This window comes from Staurois parvus, unplaced genomic scaffold (assembly GCF_062004578.1).
Source record: "Staurois parvus isolate SC_StPar_1 unplaced genomic scaffold, SC_StPar_1.0 ptg000051l, whole genome shotgun sequence".
Lineage (NCBI taxonomy): Eukaryota > Metazoa > Chordata > Amphibia > Anura > Ranidae > Staurois > Staurois parvus.
Genome location: NW_028317847.1, coordinates 1,267,140 through 1,292,577, shown reverse-complemented (window position 1 = coordinate 1,292,577; position 25,438 = coordinate 1,267,140). Strand labels below are relative to the sequence as shown.

Here is a 25,438-nt window from a genome sequence, read left to right as displayed (position 1 = left end):
GCCTTAGACAGCGCTCCTCCACAAACCACGCCCCACTGAACTACACCCCGCCCACTGACCTCTATGACTAAGCCTTGGTGGGCGGGGTGTAGTGCATCAGTGGGGCGTGGTTTGTGGAGGAGCGCTGTCTAAGGCCATTCCACATTAATACACATACTCCGGTCGGGCCGGGAATGTGACGTTCTTCAAAGACAAGGATCTTTCCTACTCTACAAAAAAACAAGGATCTGTCACTAGTGGATAAGCCCATATACCGACCCCCCATCTTTGAGGGCTAGAGGGACTGGTTCTCCCCTTAGAGCAGAGCTCAATCCATAGTCACAGAGTAGAAAAGGGTTCAAATCTCAGTCACATCTTCTCTACTACCCTTATCTAAGAGCTTGTCTTAGGTCCCTTTCACACAAAGGGTCCGACCTGACTGCCTGACCTGATCTGACAGTCCATTCACCCCTATGGACTGGTGGGTGTAAGCGGACCTGTGTCTATTTACAGCCGCCTACCTCCAATCTCTGATCCCAAAAAAAAAAAAAAAAAAAAAAAAAAATGGAATGGGATCCATCCTTCTCCATCTAGGCAGATCAGATTGGAGGTGTAAACAGACAATGGAGTCGGTTTACTCCCAGATGCCCAGAGAGCAGAGCGGGTTCTGTGTCCATTCTGACTGGACACAGACTTGTTATCCACCCACTCTGCTCCGATCAGCAGACAGATCCCCTGCTGATCAATCGAGGTCTGCCCCATGTGAAAGGGGCCTCACCCTCCTGACTGGTGCCACCAAGGCAGGAAGTGACAGAATAGGAGAAAGAAGGGGCCACAGCTGATGCGGGGGGGGAAGGAAAGGAGAGAGAGGCCCACTGACCTCTATGACTAAGCCTTGGTGGGCGTGGTGTAGTGCAATAGTGGGGCGTGGTTTGTGGAGGAGCGCTGTCTAAGGCCATTCCACGTTAATACACATACTCTGGTCGGGCCGGGAATGCGACGTTCTTCAAAGACAAGAACCTTTCCTACGCTACCCAAAAACAAGGATCTGTCACTAGTGGATAAGCGTGGATTCGGGGGGAAGGAAAGGAGAGGCGAGGCCACAGCGGGGGCAGGAAAGGAGGGGGGGGGGGTCACAGCGGAATGCGGGGGCAGGAAAGGAGGGGGGGGGGGTCACAGCGGAATGCGGGGGCAGGAAAGGAGGGGGGGGGGTCACAGCGGAATGCGGGGGCAGGAAAGGAGGGGGGGGGGGTCACAGCGGAATGCGGGGGCAGGAAAGGAGGGGCCACAGCGGAATGCGGGGGCAGGAAAGGAGGGGCCACAGCGGAATGCGGGGGCAGGAAAGGAGGGGCCACAGCGGAATGCGGGGGCAGGAAAGGAGGGGCCACAGCGGAATGCGGGGGCAGGAAAGGAGGGGCCACAGCGGAATGCGGGGGCAGGAAAGGAGGGGCCACAGCGGAATGCGGGGGCAGGAAAGGAGGGGCCACAGCGGAATGCGGGGGCAGGAAAGGAGGGGCCACAGCGGAATGCGGGGGCAGGAAAGGAGGGGCCACAGCGGATGCGGGGGCAGGAAAGCAGGGGCCACAGCGGATGCGGGGGCAGGAAAGCAGGGGCCACAATGCGGGGAAGGTGACAGCAGGGCAGACCTGTTGCTTTGCTCTGCATGAATACAGCACAGACTCACAATATGCATAGCCTCAAATCCAAGTTTTCATTTGAATTCTATAAATAAATATATTTTTTTCTATGAGAAAAGATTGCTATAAAAACCCGACAGAATATTTTTCAATAAATAACACAGCATTTTCTCTCTGTGCATTCTATTCCCTGTGCACCTGTTTACATCTGGAATATTGCAGCTCCACATCCGCCTCTATTTTATTAAAACAAATGAATAACCAAACAGATGGAGCTACAGGACGACACAAAGGGACACAAAGGCTTATTGGAATAGGGAAAGTGATGTGCATTTTGTCATTTACTGCAAAGAATGCTGTTTTCTCTTTTTATATAATTCTCTACTGAATAATTTTGTAGAGTTATTGTAAACATATAATAATGAAATAATATAAATCTCATAGTATTAGGGCAAAGTTTTTAAATCTGGAACAGATGTGCACGGCAACCAATGGGCTCCTAGCTGCAGCTTGTTCAGTTAAGCTTTGAAAATGAAAGCTAGAAGATGATTGGTTGCCATGCACTGCAGCTCCAGTCTTAGTGAATTTCCCCAATATTTTTGTTTACAAAGTAAATACATTTCAATGTATAGACCATTCATTATCCTGCTTTGACCCATCAAAACCCTGCACATTTCTTCAGAGTTCTAGATGGGAACAAAATGGCAAAAAAGTGTTAAAAAAAGCTGACAATAAATTGAAGGGGGGGGGGGGGAGATACCAACATGAGATAGTGAAGATGTTAAATATTAACATTTTGTTTTCACTGAGCAAGAAATCTCTCTCGGGAGTCTATATACTATTTAGGACGCATAAAACAACTGGAATTGAGTAGGGATTGCTCAAAAGTTCCCGATCTATCCAATTCATCATCATATTAATGGCTTCCATTGTTCGATTAGCATATATTTAGCTATTATTGTACAGCATTATGGCAGATGTTGGTGCTATAACTTATTAGTAAGGAGAACAGCAAACAGACCAACATGTAGACATGCAGAACCTTCAGATCCACTAAAGGTACCAAAAGAGACAGAATAGATATTATGGCTAAAAGATACCATGAACAGTGGCTGTCAACTGTCAAGTTATAAGGGCCCTCAATTGTGGCTGCTGACATTTCCAAAGGGCCACACATTTATATTCAGTATATAACAGAAGACTATCAGGGTCTGTAGACACACTAGAGGAGATGATCAGAGACTGTCAACCCCCTTCACTCAATGGTCCATCATTGGTTGGGAAGATCATGGTCTGGGTCTCAGATGATTACAGTCCATATGTATTCTAAGAACTACAAGTGTCAGCAAGCATTAGTAAACCAGTGTTCTCTATACACATCTATATGGGTGATCAATAATCATCCAATGATCAATACTATAGAACATGCCTCCCTGTGATCTATACAGGTAATCAATCAGTACTATAGGACATTCCCCCCTATGATCTCTATAGGCGATCAGTACTATAGGTCATGCCTCCTTATGATCTATGTAGATAATCAATAATTAATACTATAGGGCATTCCTACCTATGATATAAACACAGTAGGTAATCAATCAGTATTATAGGACATTCCTCCCTATTATCTATATAGATAATCAATACTATAGGACATTCCTCACTATGATCTATATAGGTGATCAGTACTATAGGTCATGCTTCCATATGATCTATGTAGATCATCAATAATACTATAGGACATTCCTCCCTATGAGATATATATACACACATACACAGAAATGGTAATCAATAACCAGTACTATAGGAATTTATCTATATATTTATCAATATTATAGGACATTCCTCACTGAGTGTGATATATATACATACACACACACATACATACACACATACAGTATGTGATCAATAATTATCAGTACTATAGGACATTCCTAAGATCTAGATGGGTGATCATAGGGAGGGATGTCCTATTGTTAATGATTAATTATTGATCACCCTTATAGATTAATAATCATTCAGTACTAAAGGACATTTCTCTCCATGATCTATATGGGTGATCATAGGGAGGGATGTCCTATAGTACTGATTATTGATCAGCAATACAGATCATAGTGAGGAATGTCCTATTGTACAAATTGATTACCCATATAGATTATGGGGAGGAATGTCCTTTGCCTATTGATCACTCATATAGATCAATAATAATCAGTACAATAGGACATTCCTCCCTATGATCTATATAGGTGATCAATAATCAGTCAGTACACTAGGACATTCCTCCCTCTGACAGTATGATGGTCAGTCTGATGTGACTATGATATAATATAGGGTGTATGTATACATCGATCGATCTATATATATACAGTCAGTGCGGATCGGCCCCCCGGGTGAAGTGCAGTCAGCAGTCATCCATCCCCCTATAGCGATCATGAGTCACCTCCGCTGGATGAAGACATCGCACACACAACACACACAGCCCGATCTCACAACCTGTAGCTCCTCCAACCAATCACCGACCCTCTCCCGGCACAGAGCTCAGCACACGCGGGAAGTTCCCGTGTCCAGGTCACTCGGCGCCCGTGGAACGTGAAGATACAATGTATCAATGATCGGAGGAGAAACATTCCATACAGACCTTCCAGCAGCACGAGCTCCGGATCACAGCAGCGCTAGGAGCTGGACTCCCACACACCGCACTGAGCATGCGCGGGGCTGCAGGCGAGGGGGGGAGGTCGGAAATTGTAGTCCTCATGCGCCTCTATTCGGCTTGAGGTCTATGTATAGCAAGACTACATTTCCCACAATCCTCCAGGGGGAGCGCTGGAGGCGAGGTAGAAGTTTTTGTTGTCGGTGCGAGTGCAGGTGGAGGGGACAGGGAGGGCGTTTCCTCCTCCGTGGGATAGTAACACCTTCTTCATAGAGGAAGAGAAGAACGGAGTACTGGGCTGGCCTGGGTGACTGCAGACAACAACAGGGGGCGTGGAAGAAGCTTTTCTGTCATTATTATTATTTTGTTATACTATTCATTATTATACTATTCATTATTATACTATTCATTATTATACTATTCATATACTATTCATTATTATACTATTTATATACTATTCATATATTATTCATTATTATACTATTCATTATTATACTATGTATATAATATTCATTATTATACTGTTCATTATTATACTATTCATTATATACTATTCATTATTATACTATTCATATACTATTCATTATTATACTATTTATATACTATTCATTATTATTGTTTATTATTATACTATTCATTATTATACTATTCATATACTATTCATTATTATACTATTTATATACTATTCATTATTATACTATTTATATACTATTCATTATTATACTATTTATATACTATTCATTATTATTGTTTATTATTATACTATTCATTATTATACTATTCATATACTATTCATTATTATACTATTTATATACTATTCATTATTATACTATTCATATACTATTCATTATTATACTATTTATATACTATTCATTATTATACTATTCATATACTATTCATTATTATACTATTTATATACTATTCATTATTATACTATTCATATACTATTCATTATTATACTATTTATATACTATTCATTATTATTGTTCATTATTATACTATTCATTATTATACTATTCATATACTATTCATTATTATACTATTTATATACTATTCATTATTATACTATTCATATACTATTCATTATTATACTATTTATATACTATTCATTATTATACTATTTATATACTATTCATTATTATACTATTCATATACTATTCATTATTATACTATTTATATACTATTCATTATTATACTATTCATATACTATTAATTATTATACTATTTATATACTATTCATTATTATACTATTCATATACTATTCATTATTATACTATTTATATACTATTCATTATTATACTATTCATATACTATTCATTATTATACTATTTATATACTATTCATTATTATACTATTCATATACTATTCATTATTATACTATTTATATACTATTCATTATTATTGTTCATTATTATACTATTCATTATTATACTATTCATATACTATTCATTATTATACTATTTATATACTATTCATTATTATACTATTCATATACTATTCATTATTATACTATTTATATACTATTCATTATTATACTATTCATATACTATTCATTATTATACTATTTATATATTATTCATTATTATTGTTCATTATTATACTATTCATTATTATACTATTCATATACTATTCATTATTATACTATTCATATACTATTCATTATTATACTATTTATATATTATTCATTATTATTGTTCATTATTATACTGTTCATTATTATACTATTCATTATTATACTATTCATTATTATACTATTTATATACTATTCATTATTATACTATTTATATACTATTCATTATTATATTATTCATTATTATACTGTTTATATACTATTCATTATTATACTATTTATATACTATTCATTATTATACTATTTATATACTAGTCATTATTATACTATTCATTATTATACTATTTATATACTATTCAATATTATACTAGTCATATACTATTCATTATTCTATTATTCATTATTATACTATTCATATACTATTCATTATTATACTATTCATAATATACTATTCATTATTATACTATTCATATACTATTCATTATTCTATCATTCATTATTATACTATTCATATACTGTTCATTATTATACTATTCATATACCATTCATTATTATACTATTCATATACCATTCATTATTATACTATTCATTTTTCTATTATTTATTATTATGCTATTTATATACTATTCATTATTATACTATTCATTATTATGCTATTCATTATTATGCTATTTATATACTATTCATTATTATACTATTCATTAACAGAGGAGAGTGCAAAGTCAGCATGTAGAATTGTTAAAATATTAATCGCTTGTCTACTGGGCAATTTTTACAGTTTTCACAGATAATAAAATCAACATTTTTGTTTACTAGAAAATTATTTTAAACCTCTAAAAATATATTTTCTGAAAGCAGAGATAATAAAATGGGTGGTGGTGGTGGGGGGCGGTGCCATTTGTTGTTTCATGATATATGTGCAATTGTTTAACCACCTCCAGTCCGGGCCATTTCTGGCTCTTTTTGTAACCATCAGTATTTTTTGCTAGAAAATTACACAGAACCCCCAAACATTTTTTTTTAAAGCAGAGGCCCTAGAGAATAAAATGGTGGGTTTTGCAATTTAATTTCTTAGGTCATATTTGCTTAGTGGTTTTTCAAAGGCAATTTCTTGAGGAAAAAGTACACTTTTTAAAAGCTTTTAATACAAAGAAAAAACAATACATAACCCAATTTTTTGTAAAATATAAAGTATGTTACGCTGAATAAATAGATACCAAACATCAAGGGAGAATGTCACCAGCACACCGAGGATCACCAATATAGATCAAAATGTTTTAATGAACGACCACTTAGTTACAGCAAGGCAACGTTTCGGAGTCTCGCAGGACCCCTTCATCAGGCATGTGAAGGAATTGCTCGCTCAGCACGGGTGCCAATCACGGAACGCATTACATTTTTTTTTCAATGAATAGAAGGTGTTTTCTGATTGGACTTGTACTAACAAAATGTATTTAACCAGCGATCTTCAGGAGGCTGACATTTTGCTGAAGCCCAGAGCCCCTGAGCAGCAGTAAATCTTTAGGCTCTAAGCAGATTGGCTTCTACATTTTCAGTAGTGTAAAAAAATAGCAACTGAGTGTGATTGAAACAGTGTATTACTATTACTGGATATTAACCACGTGCTGATCTGTGACAGTACATTTACTGCGGCAGGACAGCAGCCACAGACATAGCCACATAGTTATACATGATTCCACCTGTTACAGATTTGGAGCACGTAGTGCGTCCCTCTTGTAACTGCTCTATCCACCAGACCAAGGGCGGACTGACCATTTGGAAACTCGGCACTGCCTGAGGGCCCGGGGTCAGTAGGGGGCCCCATGAGATGCCCCTGGTACCTTTTTCATAGGCTTTTTTGAGTTTGGGCAAGGACACAGGGGCCCCATGATCCCTTATTGCCTGGGGGCCCCATGAGTTGTCAGTCCGCCCCTGCACCAGACACAGCACATTACTGTTACCAGTAACCAGGTATCATGTGATCATTATGATTGGTCATAGCAATCACATGATAACAATATAAACAACCTGTCATGAATGGCTTTCTATTCATGAACAGCTTGCTTACTGTTGTGATCTGCGATTGACCCACAGCAATCACATGGTACCTGGCTACCTGTGCCATGCAATTAGCTGTAGCCAATTACAGATCACAACCATAAGCAAGCCGTTCATGAATGGGAAACCCAGTCATGACAGCGCAAACTATTGCTTGTACAGTGATCACCACTGTATAAGTGTTAAAAAGAAAGAAATCCTTGATTGGATCGCTCCTCCCCCTGTGGTGGACACTGAGCTACTCTGATGACAGCATTTAAAAAAAAAATAAAAAAAATGTTTAAAAAATTAAATCAAAATAATTTACATTTTTTTTTTACATACTGTCTCTAGTCAGTATCCTTTCTCACTGCCACACAAGTCATATCGTGATGGTGTACTGGACTGGTGAAAGTATGTAAAAGAAAAATGTGAAAAAAAAACATTTAATTTTTTTATTTTCCAAAAAAGAGAGATTACAACTTCAAAAACCGCACCATGCCTCTTGGACTGTCTACTTTCCAAAAAGGGGTCATTTGAGAGGTATTTGCACTGTCCTGGCATTTTGGGGACTCAAGAAATGAGATAAACTGTCAGCAAATCAGGATTGATCAATTTTCAAATATACTGTATATATTTCCAGTATGTATGTATCTTTTATTCTGTGTTGTCAGGATTGTCATATGTTAATGCTTTTATTTAGTGTGTATGTCATGATTTACGCAGATGGGCCTGTAAGCTGTTGATGTTGTGCTTTAATGTATTCTCCTTTTGATGCAAAGTATATTTGCAATTATGGGCTCAGTTCCAGTCAGCACAAAGCTACTTTCATGTGTACCCAAAGAGAATAAAAATGAATGGAAGAAAAAGCACATAGTTTCACCGTCCATCATTGGATAAAGAACAAAGACAGGTTTCACCAGTCAAATAAGTTCACCCAAGTTAAAGCGGAGTTCCAGCCATTTTTAGTGTTTATTAAGAGTCAGCAGCTACAAAAACTGTCTTACCTGTCCAGCAATGTACTCACTCACGCCGTTCCTTCTCCCTTTCTCTCCTCCACGGCGCAGACATCTCTACTGTGGGACAGCTTGCGGCTTCACAGCATGGTGCCCACTGTCTATGCACGAGTCATGCCGCGCTCCCTAATTGGTCCGGCAGTCTTCTGGGACCTGTGAAAGTTCCCAGGAGACTGCGGTAGGGAGGAGGGGGCCGAGCTTCCAGCTCACTTCACCGCAGCGAACTGAGATGAAAATGGGAGCGAGTACCTGTCTAAAACAGGTATCTGTTCCCCCCTCCCCCCCAAAAGGTGCCAAATATGGCGAAATAAGCAGAGGTTCCGCTTTTGATTGGAACTCCACTTTAAAGAAACATACTGAGAAACAATAGAGGCTGTCTGTGTCCCATTGGAGGCTCCTGTTCATTTCCTGCCCCAGAGACACAAGAGAAAGTGAGAGGAAATTGTGATAGTATGAAGGAAATTACCCTCTTAGGGTCTGTATTGACTGGCTTTGGGTTTCTCTCAATGGCATGAGATGACATCAGTTTGGGAAACTTCTGAGATCAATTAGAATTCATTGACACATGCATTTGACCTGCAGTTGGCCTCCTTCTGACCTGCTTCAAGCGAATTTTGTATTCCTTTAGACTTGTATATGAAGGCTAAACTCCCTTAAAGCACACAAAAGCCCATAAATACAGCCCATCAAAGTTCTCAGCAGAACAGATGTCCTAATTGGAAAAAGTACCTACACCTCTGGTGACAACTCTAAACATAGGATTTCCCATTTCTCTCTTTCTTAGTGAAAATAGCCACCTGGACAAATAAAGAGGGAGAATTTTCTGAGAAGGGGCGCAGACAGCAATGAAAACATGGCAAGGGTTCTAACCCATCCCTGCTCCTTTCAAAGCTAAATAAAAATAAATAAATAATGCAAGATGAAAAGTCGTGATGAGTGAGGATGAGTGTGGCTCAGCCCCCAATACAATAGTATACCAAAGGGAAAATTGCCCAAGGGACTTTACAAGGCACACTGGGTTAAAGTTAAAAAGTCACATTCTTCATCGTTATTGTTAAAAAAAAAAAAAAAAGAATGAAAAAAAATCACCACCGGTTTAATCCATATCACATCATTTAGAAAACATATGGAGGGTCCACCACCGGCAAACAACCGTCTTGGCCAGGAGCTGTGATGGGAATTCCCCCACTGGGGGAATACAGCAGGGGGCAGACCATCAGTGGGATGGTACTACAAATAGAAAAGAAAATATATGGGGAAAACCAAAAAAGAAACAAGAAAAAAGAAATACAAGACCCAAATGGTCATACAGATAAAGAAAAAAAAAAAAAAAATATATATATATATACCCCAATATTGGTTGAAATAAAAGTGAAACCCATAGAACATTGCGTCAATGAAAACCAGTAGTTTAAACACAGGGTAGCATGTATATAATGACAGAGTGTATAATGTAGCATTACCAGGATTACTCTGTCATTATATACATGTTACCCTGTGTTTAAACTACTGGTTTTCATTGATGCAATGTTCTATGGGTTTCACTTTTATTTCAACCAATACTGGGGTCCCTGGCATATATTGTTTTCTTTATCTATGTGATTGAGTCTTGTATTTCTTTTCTCTTCTTTCTTTTTTGGGCTTTATCAGTGCCCCCTGCTGTATTCCCCCAGTGGGCCAGTCTGCTTCTTGTCACAGCTCCTGGCCAAGATGGTTGTATGCTGGTGGTGGATCCAGTCATTTTCTGCCTTGATGGGGTGGCTTGCCAGCCCTTACATATGTTTTCTAAATTATGTGATATGGATTAAATCAGTGGTGAGTTTTTTCCTCCCTCATTTTATTATTTTTTTCAATTTATTTGTTTTTTATAACACCCTGGCCTCTCCTCAAATAACTTGCCAGATGCCATATCTTCAAGCTTTGTGATCTCCTGAAGAAGCAAACCTTGCTTCACGAAACACATTGAGATGATGTGCTCAGAGCTTGCGCTATGTAACTCATGGATCATGCAGATTGAGCATTATTACTTGTTTATTTATGGTACTTCTATAGGCGCCATCAGTGCTTTACATACATATATTGTACATTCACATCAGTCCCTAACCCTCAAGGAGCTTACAATCTAAAGTCCCTAACTCACATTTATACATACACATACTAGGGCCAATTTAGACAGGAGTCAATTAACCTACCAGCATGTCTTTGGAGTTTGGGAGGAAACCGGAGTACCCAGAGGAAACCCACGCAGGCACAGGGAGAACATGCAAGCTCCAGGCAGGTGGTGCCGTGGTTGGGATTCAAACCAGTGACCCTGTTGCTGCCAGGCGGAAGTGCTAACCATTTAGCCACTGTGCTGCCCATTTACACTTTATACAAATGTGTTGTTTGATGTTTAATAACTCCTTGGAACATTTTAATATGTCTGTTTTCCTAACAATAACAATAAAGAATGTGACTTTTTAACTATAACCCAGTGTGCCTCCTAAAGTCCCTTGGGCAATTTTTCCTTTTGTATGCTAAATAAATAATGGCACTACATACATATGTACTGATTGATGTATGATAAAAATTTAATGGAAGAAAAAAAAATTGTTTTTGTTTATTTCAGGAGGAATACCACTTACACTCTGTTTACAAATCAAAAATACTTGAATTTCCTCTGGATGAACTGCCTTCAGGTAAGCTTTGTTTGGATAAACAGTCCAGACAGATACCGTCTGACCTAAAAATTCATTTCTGTGTGTTCTCTGGAGGGAAACTACTGAAAATAGAATGAGAGATAGAAACAGAGAGGATAAGTTATATTTTATTTATTTTCTGTATTCTCAGATCTCTTTCTATTATACCCTGGAATAAGTTGTGAGCTGTCTGTCTAACTTCACTGTAAAGATTCCTGTCCACACAAGACAATCATTCTTGATCAGATTTTGGTTAGATCAGACATCATTAGGTTTTGCATGTCATGAGAAAGTTGATCCAACTCAAAGGGAAAATCATTTGATTGTTATATTTTCTGGGATGACAGCAGCCATTTCCCCAGGAATAAGTCCGGTCACGTCTGGCTTCGCCCAGTATATAAATATTTGTTCTTAGACGATAGCAGTGTGCATGCATATGATTCTGTCTATGCACACCGTGTTCATGAACGCTGCAACAAAATAGATACAAGTCAAGAGAATCTATAAGCACCCATATGTGTTTAAAAGTAGATACAAACCTTAAAAGAGAAGTGTGGGATTTGAAAAAAATTCAATGCTGCATCTGCCCCCCCCCCCCCCGTCTGCTATACACCGAGAACTGAGCAACCAAAGGCTGCTGATCGCTCTGTTGTCTGGACCGCTTGAACAAAGTGGTGACTGCCCCTGGAGCACTGCACTGTGGAGGGGATGGGAACGGCTGGCTCAGCCTTTTAGCGGCATGCTGCGAGGATGGGTCAGCTGCCAGTCAGGCATCTGGGTGTATCCCGACATTATTGTAGGGATCTCTGCAGAGCCTGGACAGACTGTGTCATGCCAGGTAACAGTAGACTTTAGCCTGCTTTCGGCTGATTCTGGGTCACAGGAGTGCAGAGTTGAGTGCACACCTGTGACCTACAGGAGCAGCATGGCCAAAAAAATATTGGTCATACTTCTCCTTGAACTGAATGATCTTTAGTTTGCTAAGGCATTATGGGGTATATATAGGCACGGTTCAGACTGACACGACTTGGGATCCGACTTGTGAGACCCCAAGTCGCATGACGTGTGAAATCCCATGTTAGTCAATGAGAGCTGTCTTACTTAGAAGTTGCTCCAACTTTAGAAAAGGTTCCTGTACTACTTCAAGGTGACTTCTATCTGCCCATAGACTTTATTACAGGTTGCCTCCAAGTCAAATCCTCATCTATATTGATGTGCTTTGGATACGACATTACAGGAAGATTACCCAGGCATTCCTTGAAAGTTGCTTCAAAGTCACATCAAAATAGTACTCAAGTTGCCAGGAAATTGTCTGGAAAAGTCACGCGACTTACAGGTCACAGTAATGTGAACCGAGAGTTACTAAAGGCAAAAAGTCTGTGCACTGCAAATGTACTATAGGTGCAGTTGCTCTAGATCTGGGGGGAAGCTCTGAAATGAGGGAAAGCTCTGCTGTTTTCTGTATTCAATCATATGTACTCCCTTGGCATCAAGGACGCTGCTCTGTCCTGGTTCTCCTCCTACCTTTCCCAACGCTCCTTCAGCGTCACCTACAACACTGCCACCTCCCCCTCCCTCCCCCTCTCTGTCGGGGTCCCCCAAGGCTCTGTCCTCGGGCCCCTCCTCTTGTCCATCTATACCTCCTCCCTTGGCAAACTTATTCACTCCCACAGCTTCAATTACCACCTCTATGCCGACGACACCCAAATTTACCTCTCCACCCCCAACCTCACCCCCTCACTCTCTGCCCGCATCGCCCACCTCCTAAACGACATATCAGACTGGATGTCGCTCCATTTCCTCAAACTTAACCTATCCAAAACCGAGCTCCTGGTCTTCCCCCCACCCTGTGCCCCCCCCCATCCTCTCCATCACTACTAACAACGCCACCATCTCTCCCACCCCACACGCCAAAGTCCTGGGTGTCACCCTGGACTCCCACCTCTCCTTCCTACCCCACATCCAACTGCTATCTAGATCTTGCAGGCTCCACCTCCGCAACATCTCCAAGGTACGCACATTCCTCACCCCAGACACCACCAAACAACTCGTACATCCCTCATCATCTCACGCCTGGACTGCTGCAACTCCCTTCTCACTGGCCTACCCAAATGAATGCTTTCCCCACTCCAGTCGATCCTACACTCAGCGGCCAGACTCATCCACCTCACCAAGCGCTCCACATCTGCCTCCCCCCTCTGCCAATCCCTTCATTGGCTCCTGATTGCCCAACGCATCAAATTCAAACTGCTAACCCTGACCTACAAAGCCATTCACAATGCCGCCCCGAACTACATAACTGACCTGATACCCAAATACTACCCTACCCGTGCCCTCCGCTCCTCACAGGACCTCCTACTCTCTAGCTCCCTGGTCTCCTCCTCCCACGCCCGATTGCAGGACTTCCCCCATCCTCTGGAACTCCCTATCCCAATCCATCAGACTGTCACCTACCCTCCTCACCTTCAGGCGCACCCTGAAAACCCTCCTCTTCAGGGAAGCCTACCCCAACTTCACCTAACACCCGACCTCACCCAACAACTAACCTCCTCCACTCCTCCCACCACTCCATCCCCCACAGCCATCTCCTCCTGTACCACCTCCCCCTCCCTCCTAGATTGTAAGCTTGAAAGAGCAGGGCCCTCAAACCCCTCGTGTATTGTATTGTTACTGTCTTGTCTCATGTTCTGTCCCCCTGCTACTGTACAGCGCTGAGCATACCCTTTGGCGCTATATAAATACTGTATAATAATAATAATATGCAAGAAAACATGCTATTTTTTTATTTTCTTGCATGTAATTGGGTATATTTTGCAAAGTGAAGCTTCATCTCATTTACTAAGCTCTAGAGTCACTGCACTTGCAGTGCACAGTATTTTTGCCTTTAGTAATTCAACCCCTATGTATCATAAACTGTTGTCCTGTTTTTTATTAATAAAATAAGTGTCTCTTTTTTCATTCATTATTCCTTTTCAGTGCTTCTGATTTCTTGCAGTCTTTTTGCAGCTGCTTTCTGTCTACATGTATTCCTGCCAGGGGCGGACTGACCATTTGGAAACTCGGGCACTGCCCAAGGGCCCGGGGTCAGTAGGGGGCCCCATGAGATGCCCCTGGTACCTTTTTCATAGGCTTTTTTGAGTTTGGGCAAGGACAGAGGGGCCCCATGATCCCCTATTGCCCGGGGGGCCCCATGAGTTGTCAGTCCACCCCTGATTCCTGCAATAGCTGCCTGGCATTTTCCAGGGCAGGTTTCATGAAGGTGACAACAATGGAGTATGCCTATGTAATGTAATGTGTTGAAATCACCACTTGTAGTCTCTACTGGAAGCCCATTTGACAGGGTAACAGTGCAGGAGTGCAACTGAGAGACAAGGACAAAGCATCGTCACCCCACCCAATAACAGGAAGTGCCTGATCAAGGCCTTTTATTGCAGGCCTATCAGGTAGACATGTGCAGTTCATTTTGTTCCGAATCGAAATTGGGACATATTTTCCATTATTTGGAGATTTAGATGTATCCGAATTCCAATTACAATAGTAAATTTAAACAAATCTGAAATAAAGAAACGAAATTCAGCCGAAATTTTAATAGATTCGAATTCGAAAACACATTCTAAAACCAATTCAAATTCAAAAAACCAATTTGAATTTGAAAACAAATTCGAAAACCAATTTGAATTTGAAAACAAAAAAAGAATAAAATAGAACAGAAAATAAAGAAATAGAAAAGAATAGAACAGGTTGGAAAATAAATGAATAGAATAGAAAAGAATAGAGGAAAAAAAGAACAGAATAGAAAATAAAAGAAAAGAACAGAATACTGTGGAAAATAATAGAGTAAAACAGAACAAAATAGAATAGAAAATAAAGGAATAGAAAAGAATAGAATCCATTAGAATAGAATAGAAAAGATTAGAAAATCAAAGAATAAAATAGAAAATAATAGATTCAATTAGAATAGAATAGAAAAGATTAGAATAGAAAATCAAAGAATAGAATAAAAATTAATAGAGTAAAACAGAGCAAAATAGAACAGAAAATAAAGGAATAGAATAGAAAAGATTAGAATAGAGATCCCAAGAATAGAATAGAATAGTATAGAAAAACAATAGAATAGAATAAAACAGAAAGAATATAACTGCCTTCCGAAATTCGAATTTTGAACAGAATGAATTTGAACAGCATATATTAGAATAGAATATAAAAGAATAGAATAGATTAGAAAAGACTAAAATACTTCATTAAAAAATTGTGAGCTGCACTATGGTGACGTGCGTAGTAATCAACAAATACACTGAAAATTTTGAAATTTCCAATCTGGTCATGCAATTCTTCATATAGCCCATATACCATCAAAAACACATACGGATTGTGGATTGTAACATTAGAATTATTATTGAATCCGTTCGAATTGTTTTAGAATGCTTTCGAATTGTTTTCCTATTCGGTCGAATTCGAATAATCGAAACAAATTTCCGAAAAATTAATTAAACAAATTTAACTAATCGAATGACATGAAATTAGTCAAATAACGAAACGAAACGGAACACATTTTTTCATTTTGCACATGTCTGCTATCAGGCATAATTGTAGTTAAAGATTCAGATTTAAAGAGACATTGTTGTGACAGGGACTCTGCAAAGACCATTCTCTGACCTCTTATACTCACCTGAGGGAGCTGCAAGGGATCACAGGTAGGGCGAGTATAAGGGGGTCAGGGAATTCTCTGTGCAGAAACACTATCACTTTTACTTGTGTTTTTAAAAATATTGAAAATTACTTATGATAAATTCTTTACAGGCAAGGAAGCTGCCATCTTATCCTCTGTTTGATCTTCGTTGTCTTGCATATTATTCAGTTATGACACCAGCCATGCGATGACTTGATAGTTTGGTTGAGAGCACAAGCAACTGTTACAGTCAGCATTCACGGCATGCCTTGAATGTAACTGTTTTGGGAATCCGTTAAAGTCTTGCAAGAGTCAAATTTTTTTTTTTTAATTGTAATAACATGTTATACTCACCTGCTCTGTGCAGTGGTGTTGCACAGAGCAGCCCAGATCCTCTTCTTCTCTGGTTCTTACCGGCGATCTTGGCTCCTCCTCTTCTTTGTGTGTCCCCATAGCAAATGACTGCTATGGGGGCATACTCAAGCTGTGTGTCTCTGGAGCTGTGCTACATAGGCACACACAGCGGGACTTAGCCCCACCTCCTACTTCCTCCACACTGAATTTGATTGACAGTAGCAGGAGCCAATGGCTGCTCGAGTCCTGTGTGAAGAGGAAGAGAGAGGAGAAGAGATGCAGGCATGGCTAAATGGTTAGCACTTTCACCTGGCAGTACTAGGACTGTTGGTTCAAATCCCAGCCACGGCACCTTCTGCCTGGAGTTTGCATGTTCTCCCTGTGCCTGCGTGGGTTTCCTCCCACACTCCAAAGACATGCTGGTAGGTGTATTAGCTCCTGTCTAATCTGGCCCTAGTATGTGTATGTATGAATGTGAGTTAGGGACCTTAGATTGTACGCCCCTTGAGGGTTAGGGACTGATGTGAATGTACAATATATATGTAAAGTGCTGCGTAAACTGACGGCGCTATATAAGTACCTGAAATAAATAGATGCACAGTGCTGGATCTATTCTCCCCTCTCATCTCCTTTACACAGGGAAGGAGGAGGACACAGAAATACAAAATGTTTGTTGCCATAATGCATGGAATGCATTAAGAATAAAAAACATTTTTTTGCTTTAATATCATTTTAAATAGATGGGTTTAGTTTTGCTTTATCTTGCATTTTCATTGTGCTTGAAAAGAAAAAAAAATGTCCATATGCGCACATCATAAAGATGACCGAACAGTGTGAATGAACAATCTTCCTTGCGTTTACCAACAATCATGCAGAGCAATGGCCTGCCTGGCTGGATACAGATCCAATAGATTGTTAATGTAATTCCTTCACAAATCTGAGGAGATTGTATTGTGTAGAGACACGATAAATTATTTTGTTGGCTTTAAAACCCTTGTTTATGCATAGCGGGTGGGAAAAGCAGGTTTACTTACCTGATCCTCTGCTCCTCTGGCAGATGGTGCTCCCTACTCTCCGCCAGTGGACTGTTCCTCAGCATCCTCAATTCCAATGCAAGGCTATTGGCCCGGCATCAGTCTTTATGTTGTCACGGGACATTTGACCACCAGAGTGCAGGGCAGAAGAAGCTGCGGGGACCAGCCTTGCAGTGCAGAGGAGCCTGCAGGAGTTGAGGATCTGAAAAGTAACACTGCTTTTCCCAGTCCCCTAGATATAAACAAGCATTTAACCCTTGCAGTGCGACAGTAGTTAAGTAGAAGCATCATCTTATGTCATCATGTGTCTTCTGACCAGGGGCGGACTGACCATTTGGAAACTCGGGCACTGCCCGAGGGCTGGGATCAGTAGGGGGCCCCATGAGATGCCCCTGGTACCTTTTTCATGGGCTTTTTTGAGTTTGGGCAAGGACACAGGGGCCCCATGATCCCCTATTGCCCAGGGGCCCCATGAGTTGTCAGTCCACCCCTGCTTCTGACCATGTAACAGAACTTCCAAAAACTTGCAATAAAGTATAGAATGCTGAGCGGTGCATAGTTCTGGCAGAGGATGCAGTGAGGTTTTCTATCACGACTATGAAAAGCTTTTTTTCCTTTTTAGAATTCTGGTCTTTGAATGAGACAATTGTAAAGCTTCCACAGACAAGAAGATCTCGCAGGAAGAAGAGACATGTGAGTACAGCATTTTCTGCGGGGCTTACAGAGCGGAATTAGTGTTAAATTTCCATTTAAATATAAAATATTGCCATATCTTCTATGAGGGGATATATAGTGAAAGCTGGACGCCAAAAAACATCTAAATGGACAGATTGAATACATACATGGGAACAGGTTGACCTGCTGAAGGATTTTTTATTTCTGTCCATCCCGTCCCTGGGATTTACACAGTCCCATCACAAAGACTAGCCAAGTGAATGACACGGCATTCACTGTTAGGGGCCCAGGCATACTAGGAACTGCATGTGAATCACACAGGAATGCTGCACAGTTCTTGTGCGATTCACATGCAGTTCTGTGCAGTGCAGTTTTATTTTGAATGGGCTAGAGTCGCATCGCACCAAAAGTAGTGCATGTACTACTTTTTGAAATGCACTGCAACTGGATTGCATGGTATGTCTGTGGACAGACGCACTGCGTTTACAACCTGCGTTTGGGGTGTAGTGTGACTGGAATGCAGTGCGGAACACCGCACCGAAATGCAGGCTTCCACACCGCCTTCTGGTGTGAACGGGCCCTTACAGTTAAACAGCGGTGTCCTTTCTGCACCCCCAACATTATGAGTGGGCAGTGAAGGATCTGCAGTAGACTGATGAGATTGTCTTTCTGCTCACTCAACTCTCACCTACTGTCAGCTTTCTCCTTATCAGTACATTCCAATGCAGCTCAACCATTTGGCTCTCAGTGTGCCCCCCCCCCCCCTCTTCCCGTCTCAGCCGGCAGTAGTGTATTACTAGAGGCTAATGCCAAGTCAAATTTAAGTGCTTACATTAGCTGCATTAAGACATACATTTAATCCTAAGTGCAGCCAAAATCACAGACAAAAGTCAGTACAAGGGCCATAATTTACAGTCAGTAAGATGTGTCCCTTGTGCTTATTCCTCTTCTATTAGTGAAAATCTTCCACTGTCCTGCCCCCTACCACCGCAATCTTCCAGCGTAGCAGAGGTTAATCCAACTAACGGGCTGTTAAAAGTTCTTATTGAGAGAGCTTGACTATATCTGATGTAAGGGGGGCACTCTGGTGACCAGAGTCCACCTTACATCATCGTTCCCCTTTACACTAGTCTGCAGCATTTCCCCTTACATCAGAGTCCACAGAGTTCCCCTTTTAATCGGAGACCACAGAGTTCCTCCTTACAGTGTAAGGGAGAACTCTGCGGATCCTAATGTAAAGGGGAACTCTGATGTAAGCAGGAATGCTGTAGACCCTGGTGTAAAGGGGAACTCTGATATAAAAGGGAATGCTGTGAACCATGATGTATAGCGGAACACTGTAGATTCTGATGTAAGGGGGGGCTTTGGTGACCAGAGTCCACCTTACGTCAGTGTTTCCTTTTACACCAGGGTCTGCAGCATTCCCCCTTACATCACAGAGTCTACAGAGTTCCTCTTTAAATCCTCTTTTAGAGTTTAAAGGAAAACTCTGCGGACCCTGATGTAAATAGAAACTCTGATATAAGGTGGACTATGGTCACCATAGCCCCCCCCCCCCTTATATCAGAGTCCACACTGTTCCCCTTTACATCAGAGTTCCCATTTACATCAGGGTCCGCAGAGTTCTCCTTTAGACTGTAAGGGGGAATCCTGTAGACTTTGATGTAATAATGTGAGGATGATGTGGAGGGGAGACTCTGGTGACCACAGTGGCTCTTAGACTCTATTGGCCTGGTTGGAGCTTTCACACTGACGTCACCTTCTCCATTGCTCGGGTGCAGGGCAGGCTCAGTCATCATCCTCTTTTCTTCTCCTCTTGGTGTTCCCACTCCCCCTCTTCATATCACCCATTCAGTGTAGTTTTTCATCTCTAGTACAAATAAATATGTGTATATGGGCAGACTTCAACAAAATGGACCTGGCAATGGAGACATCAGCTTGGCAGGGGGGCAAGCTCTTGGTGATGGAGAGCTGAGGGAGAGATGTCCTGTTCAAGCTGGTGTTCGGAGTATGGCTCCTGCTGACTTACCCACCTCCTTTGTACAGATGTCACTGCGCCCACCCCAGCCAGCAAGTCTACCAGAACCCAGGCACCATTTGGCTGTCTTGAGGCCCCCTCCCACAGTGACGGAACAGCAGGGCCCAGTCGCAAGTGCAACCTTTGTGACCCTGGTAGTTCCGCCACTGGTCAGAGTATGTTTAGAGCCTCTTTCTGTAGTAATATGTCCAAAGACATGAGATGACTTCACCCAATCTGGCTGTTTTCAGATGACATTGGGGTCTTGTCTAGTCCATTAGCATATACCCACTAAGTGGCCACTCTTGATGGAAAGATTGAATGGACAGGTTTGCACAATATAGATAACCAATCTTGGGCACTGTCTACCATTTTCTATCTCCTCTTCTCATTGGATAAACAATTTTCTTGTTCAATTTTCTTTAGATTTACCTTCAACTATATACTGCAAGGGCCTGCCTGATTGCATATTGAAATTGAAAGTGTTTAGGTTCCACCTCAAATTATATGGTTTTGGTAAACCTAAAGGAAAGTTGTACAAGAACATTGTATAATGTATGGCCAGCTGGGTTTAGGTAATCACCATCTGCTACTAGGTCTTGAGGTGGTCTGATTGCTTTTTTAAGACCTACAGTCATGATATACATGTGGCCAGGCTTTACCAGTGTTTACTTTTGCACTCTCTGATCCTCATAAAAACAGATATATATTTCTGTTATGGCAAACAGCCCTTTGCATGCTTCATTGTGGAACCTTTACTGGAGAACTACATATATTTTTGACTCCATTGTCACCAATCATGTTTACTTTCAGACTCAGCAGTTATCTGGCAGTGTCATGGATGAGACAAAATATGTCGAGCTGATGATTGTTAATGATCACCTGATGGTATGATGTATTTAGTTATTAATAAAGAATATATGGACAATAATTAAATTCAAATAAATCTATCTATCTATCTATCTATCTATCTATCTATCTATCTATCTATCTATCTATTTATTGTGTGTCTATCTTGTTTTCCATTGGTGGTATAGTACATCTCTTGATCTATTCATGTATATATCTATTTATTGTCCTTTATACCTATATATCTATTTACTATATATCGATCCAAGGCTTTTTTTTATCAGAGAATAGGTGCAGGTACTCACCATTACATCCCTGGGCAATGAAGGGGAGTAGTAAAGCTATGAAGTTTTGAATGGTGTGTATGGCCAAATTGCTCTGAAGCTGGGAGGGCTACTCACTTTTTACATGGCACTCATATGCCACAGGCTTTGTACCCACACAATATGCTTTCATTGCTGTGGCACAAGCAAGAATCTAACAGACACATACAACACTCACAAAAAAAAGAAACTTTTCTATTACATATGCTACATTCAGCCTACCTTATAGAAGAATGTCATAAGAAGGCTTGCTGTAACCCCCTCCCCATCATTGGTGGACAGTGCCAAGCTGAAACAATCAAGCCTTGATGAGAATATCGAACAAATGATCACCAGTTTTGGGTTTTTTTTGCATGCTAGTCTCATATCAAAAACAAATAGGTTACTAGAGTCACAAAAATTCTCATAAGACAAAATACAGCTTCCCACGATGATATAATGTATTCTTTTGTTTCCATGCGTGGTCTTGGTCACTTATTATTATTATACAGGATTTATATAGTACCAACAGTTTGCTCAGTGCTTTACAATATAAAGGGAGACAATACAGCAACAATACAGGTCAATACAAGAGGGTTATGAGGGTGCTGCTCCTTGGAGCTTACAATCTAAGAGATTGACTTGATTTTGTACGGAAAAATACTGTACTAATTAAATTAAAATTTTGATATCTTCCGAGAAAAAGTTTTGTGCTTGTCCCTTCAGATAATTTTGCATGAACTGTCGTGATTGGCTCTTTAAAGCTGTGTACGAACGATCAGATAATTGTGCGATCGTACTGAAAGCAGTACTTTTTGCTCGATTTTCTCATTGTGTGTTATAGGCATGACTCTCCCCAGCATTGGTAATCAATAGCTGTAACTGGGGCCACCATAAGAATTATTGGGGCCCCCTAGGAAAATTCACTTGTGGCCTAGTAGGGAAGGTGTATCTTTTATAGCCTTCAGGTCTAGTGGGACTGTCTGTAAAAAAAAAAAAAAAAATCCTCCCCCTACCTTTCTGCAGCTCTCTCTTCACATAGTGACAACGCATGCCGGTGCCTGCTCCACGTAGTTACAGAGCACTATATGGAGCCAGCACACTGATACCCGGAAATCTCTTCTGGGTATCAGGGGGAGACTGCAGCAATTCTGAGGATTGCACTGTGAGGTGTCCAGTAGACCCCAGAGCCGCCTGCGCCTGCCTTCCTCAAGCAGGGAGGCTGGAAAAAGGCTGCAAGACAGAGTGGTGCTGGAGGGAACATCTCTATCTATCTATCTATCTATCTATCTATCTATCTATCTATCTATCTATCTATCTATCTATCTATCTATCTATCCATCAATCATCCTATATACATGTTTGAAAATCCTCCATACCTATTTATTATCTGTCTGTCTATCTATCTATCGACATATTTCAGCTATCATTTACTCTTCTTGCAGTACAAAAAGCACCGTTTATCTGTTGGCCAGACAAACAATTATGCAAAGTCTGTTGTGAATTTTGCAGATATGGTAAGTGCCATCAAAAATGCATTGAATTTATTTAATCTTGTTTGCAGAATATTTCTTATTCTTAACACATACCTGTCAATCTACTGTTTTTGCGTCTGCTGGGCCACCTATAGATGTGAGGATGATTATCTTCTGATTAAAGGGAATGAATAGAACTAATATCCTGCGCTAAGTGTTTCTAGTATACAAAAATCATATAATTCAATTAATTAATCAAAACAAACAGCTGCACTCACTGTGTCTTCCCACCACAGTACACAAACACGTTTTGCACAGTTAAAAATTATACAATTCAATAAAGTGCATATATATATATATATATATATATATATACCAATAATTCATTGCACTAACAAATAAATGCATATTAACATAATTGTGTCATAAATAAGTAAAATATAATAAGTCCATAGACCTGGTTTGTGTAAAAAAAATGCTCAATGCTCAATCTGTGCATCAAACAATAGCAAAAATGGACTTGTGCTTCCAATCCTCACTGCCATGTGCACCACCAAGAGAGTAAAAGCCTCTTACCAGAAGCTGAGACTTCTGAATCAAGGTCTAGTAGCGCTTTAGGGACAAATCCCAATAAAGAATAGATGGATCAGCACTTAAACTGTTAACTAAACCCACAACAGTAAAATCAGTCTGTATATGCAGTAAAACATGCTTGTTATACTCACTGTGGAACCTAAGGGGTTCTCACTCTGCATTGTGTAAAAACACTGTTTGATCCTGACTTCTCTGATCCTCCCCTTCTTCCAGTGTCCCCCTCTTATCTCCTGATAAAACATATGGTGTGGAGACACTTTGCACGTTCTCAGTTTAGTGTGTATTGCTAGAGAGGTTTTTTTCTTGGGTGAGTGCATGTGATCAGCACAGGGCCAATGAGCACTGTCCAGACAGAGGTTAGGGGTTCTGCATCCTCCTAGCAAAACTCCTTCTACAAGCTTTAACCAGTGCTCTGCTGAACACTGATAGAAGTCACAAGACTGCTCTAACTGCTGATGAGAAAAGGTATTTAGCAGTTTTGTATTTACTAAAATAATTGCATTTCCATGTTCTGTGTACTGTGGGAGACCAGATATAGTGAATGCAGGGTCCGGGGAGACCTGATATAGTGAATGCAGGGTCCGGGGAGACCTGATATAGTGAATGCAGGGTCCTGGGTTTAGTAACTCTTTTAAATTCAGTGGCAGCCAGCCGTTTGGTAAAATATGGACCTCAATTGTAACACAGCCGCCTGGCAACAACCATAACTTAGAGGTGGATTATTCAGCAGAACCAAATGTGAAAAGGAAGAGGATCACTCATGGTGCAGTACATCAAAGGGGTGGGAATGCTCAAGACAACATTGCCCTAATAAGGCCACATATCCATATGCACATATCCACCTAATATGTCATCTGGGAGGCTAAATATTTTTTTTTAATTTGTGGATAGAATGGGGGAAGGGTTAGAACGTCTGTCTAGTTTTTAATTACCATCTGTGTCCCCATTGAGATCTCAACTTACTTACTCTCCTGGCCACTAGTGGTCACCAGAGCAAAAAAGTGAGGTGAATACTCAAGAATGAGGACATGGAGAGTAGTAAAGACATTTTTGTAGTAAGGTAGGGATGGGTTAGTGTCTGTCAGGAAGTTTATAGATATCTGTGTCCAGGGGCGGACTGACCATTTGGAAACTTGGGCACTGCCCAAGGGCCAGGAGTCACTAGGGGGCCCCATGAGATGCCCCTGGTACCTTTTTCATAGGCTTTTTTGAGTTTGGGCAAGGACACAGGGGCCCCATGATCCCCTATTGCCCGGGGGCCCCATGAGTTGTCAGTCTGCCCCTGTCTGTGTCCCATTTGGCAATTCATTTCTTTTCCTCGTGATGAGTGGCTATCAGGGCAGGAACAGAGAATAAGTTTCCCCATTGAGTTTTGTCAGTTCTGCCCTTAAAACCTGGAAGAACTCTTCCCTGCTTTGCAACAAAAAAATGTGTTTCCTGTTGTGTCAAAAACAAAAAAAAAGTTTTGTCCCTAGTTCTGTTTCAGTGAAGTTTAGTTGGTATGGGTAAATTTGGGGGTTATCAGATTAGCGTGATGGCTAGCGTCATGTGCGCTTTCAGATTAAGGGTTACATTTTAAGAGTTGGTTAACATTACATCAAGGAGTAGGGTTCAATTAGGACCCATTTAAGTTGTAAATGGGGGAGGCAGAATATGGGAACCATCTTACGATATGATCATTTAATTTACCAACATCGTGGGTGCCCAGGTAAATTTGAGAAACTTTTGGAAGCATGGTTGGCCACTCCGGGTCTAGCTCCATTTGATTTGATAATGCATAGGCTGTTGTAATTATCCTTTCATGATGTACTCTGCCTGCTGTTTTTTTTTTTTTACAACCTGCCCAGGTTCGCCTGGATTATCAAGTAGAGAGATCTATATGCTCTATTTTCCACTGGTCCA

At 40.6% G+C, this 25,438-nt stretch overlaps 2 protein-coding genes across 10 annotated transcripts in view; one reads left to right on the top strand and one right to left on the bottom strand.

Moving 5' to 3' along the window:
- The window catches only part of CLDN12 (claudin 12), a 34,943-nt gene extending 30,633 nt beyond the window's left edge, over positions 1–4,310 (bottom strand). The window contains exon 1 of one of the 2 annotated variants that reach the window (XM_089666246.1): positions 4,255–4,310. The gene's annotated coding sequence lies outside the window, so the exon portion shown is untranslated. The other variant, XM_089666247.1, reaches the window with a different exon arrangement.
- The window catches only part of ADAM22 (ADAM metallopeptidase domain 22), a 368,503-nt gene that overhangs the window by 228,665 nt on the left and 114,400 nt on the right, over positions 1–25,438 (top strand). For all 8 annotated transcript variants that reach the window (XM_089666234.1, XM_089666238.1, XM_089666236.1 and 5 more), the window contains exons 7-10: positions 11,498–11,567; positions 18,247–18,317; positions 21,130–21,204; positions 22,913–22,984. In XM_089666234.1, the coding sequence (XP_089522360.1) occupies positions 11,498–11,567; positions 18,247–18,317; positions 21,130–21,204; positions 22,913–22,984 (288 nt within the window). The remainder of the gene's footprint in view (positions 1–11,497; positions 11,568–18,246; positions 18,318–21,129; positions 21,205–22,912; positions 22,985–25,438) is intronic.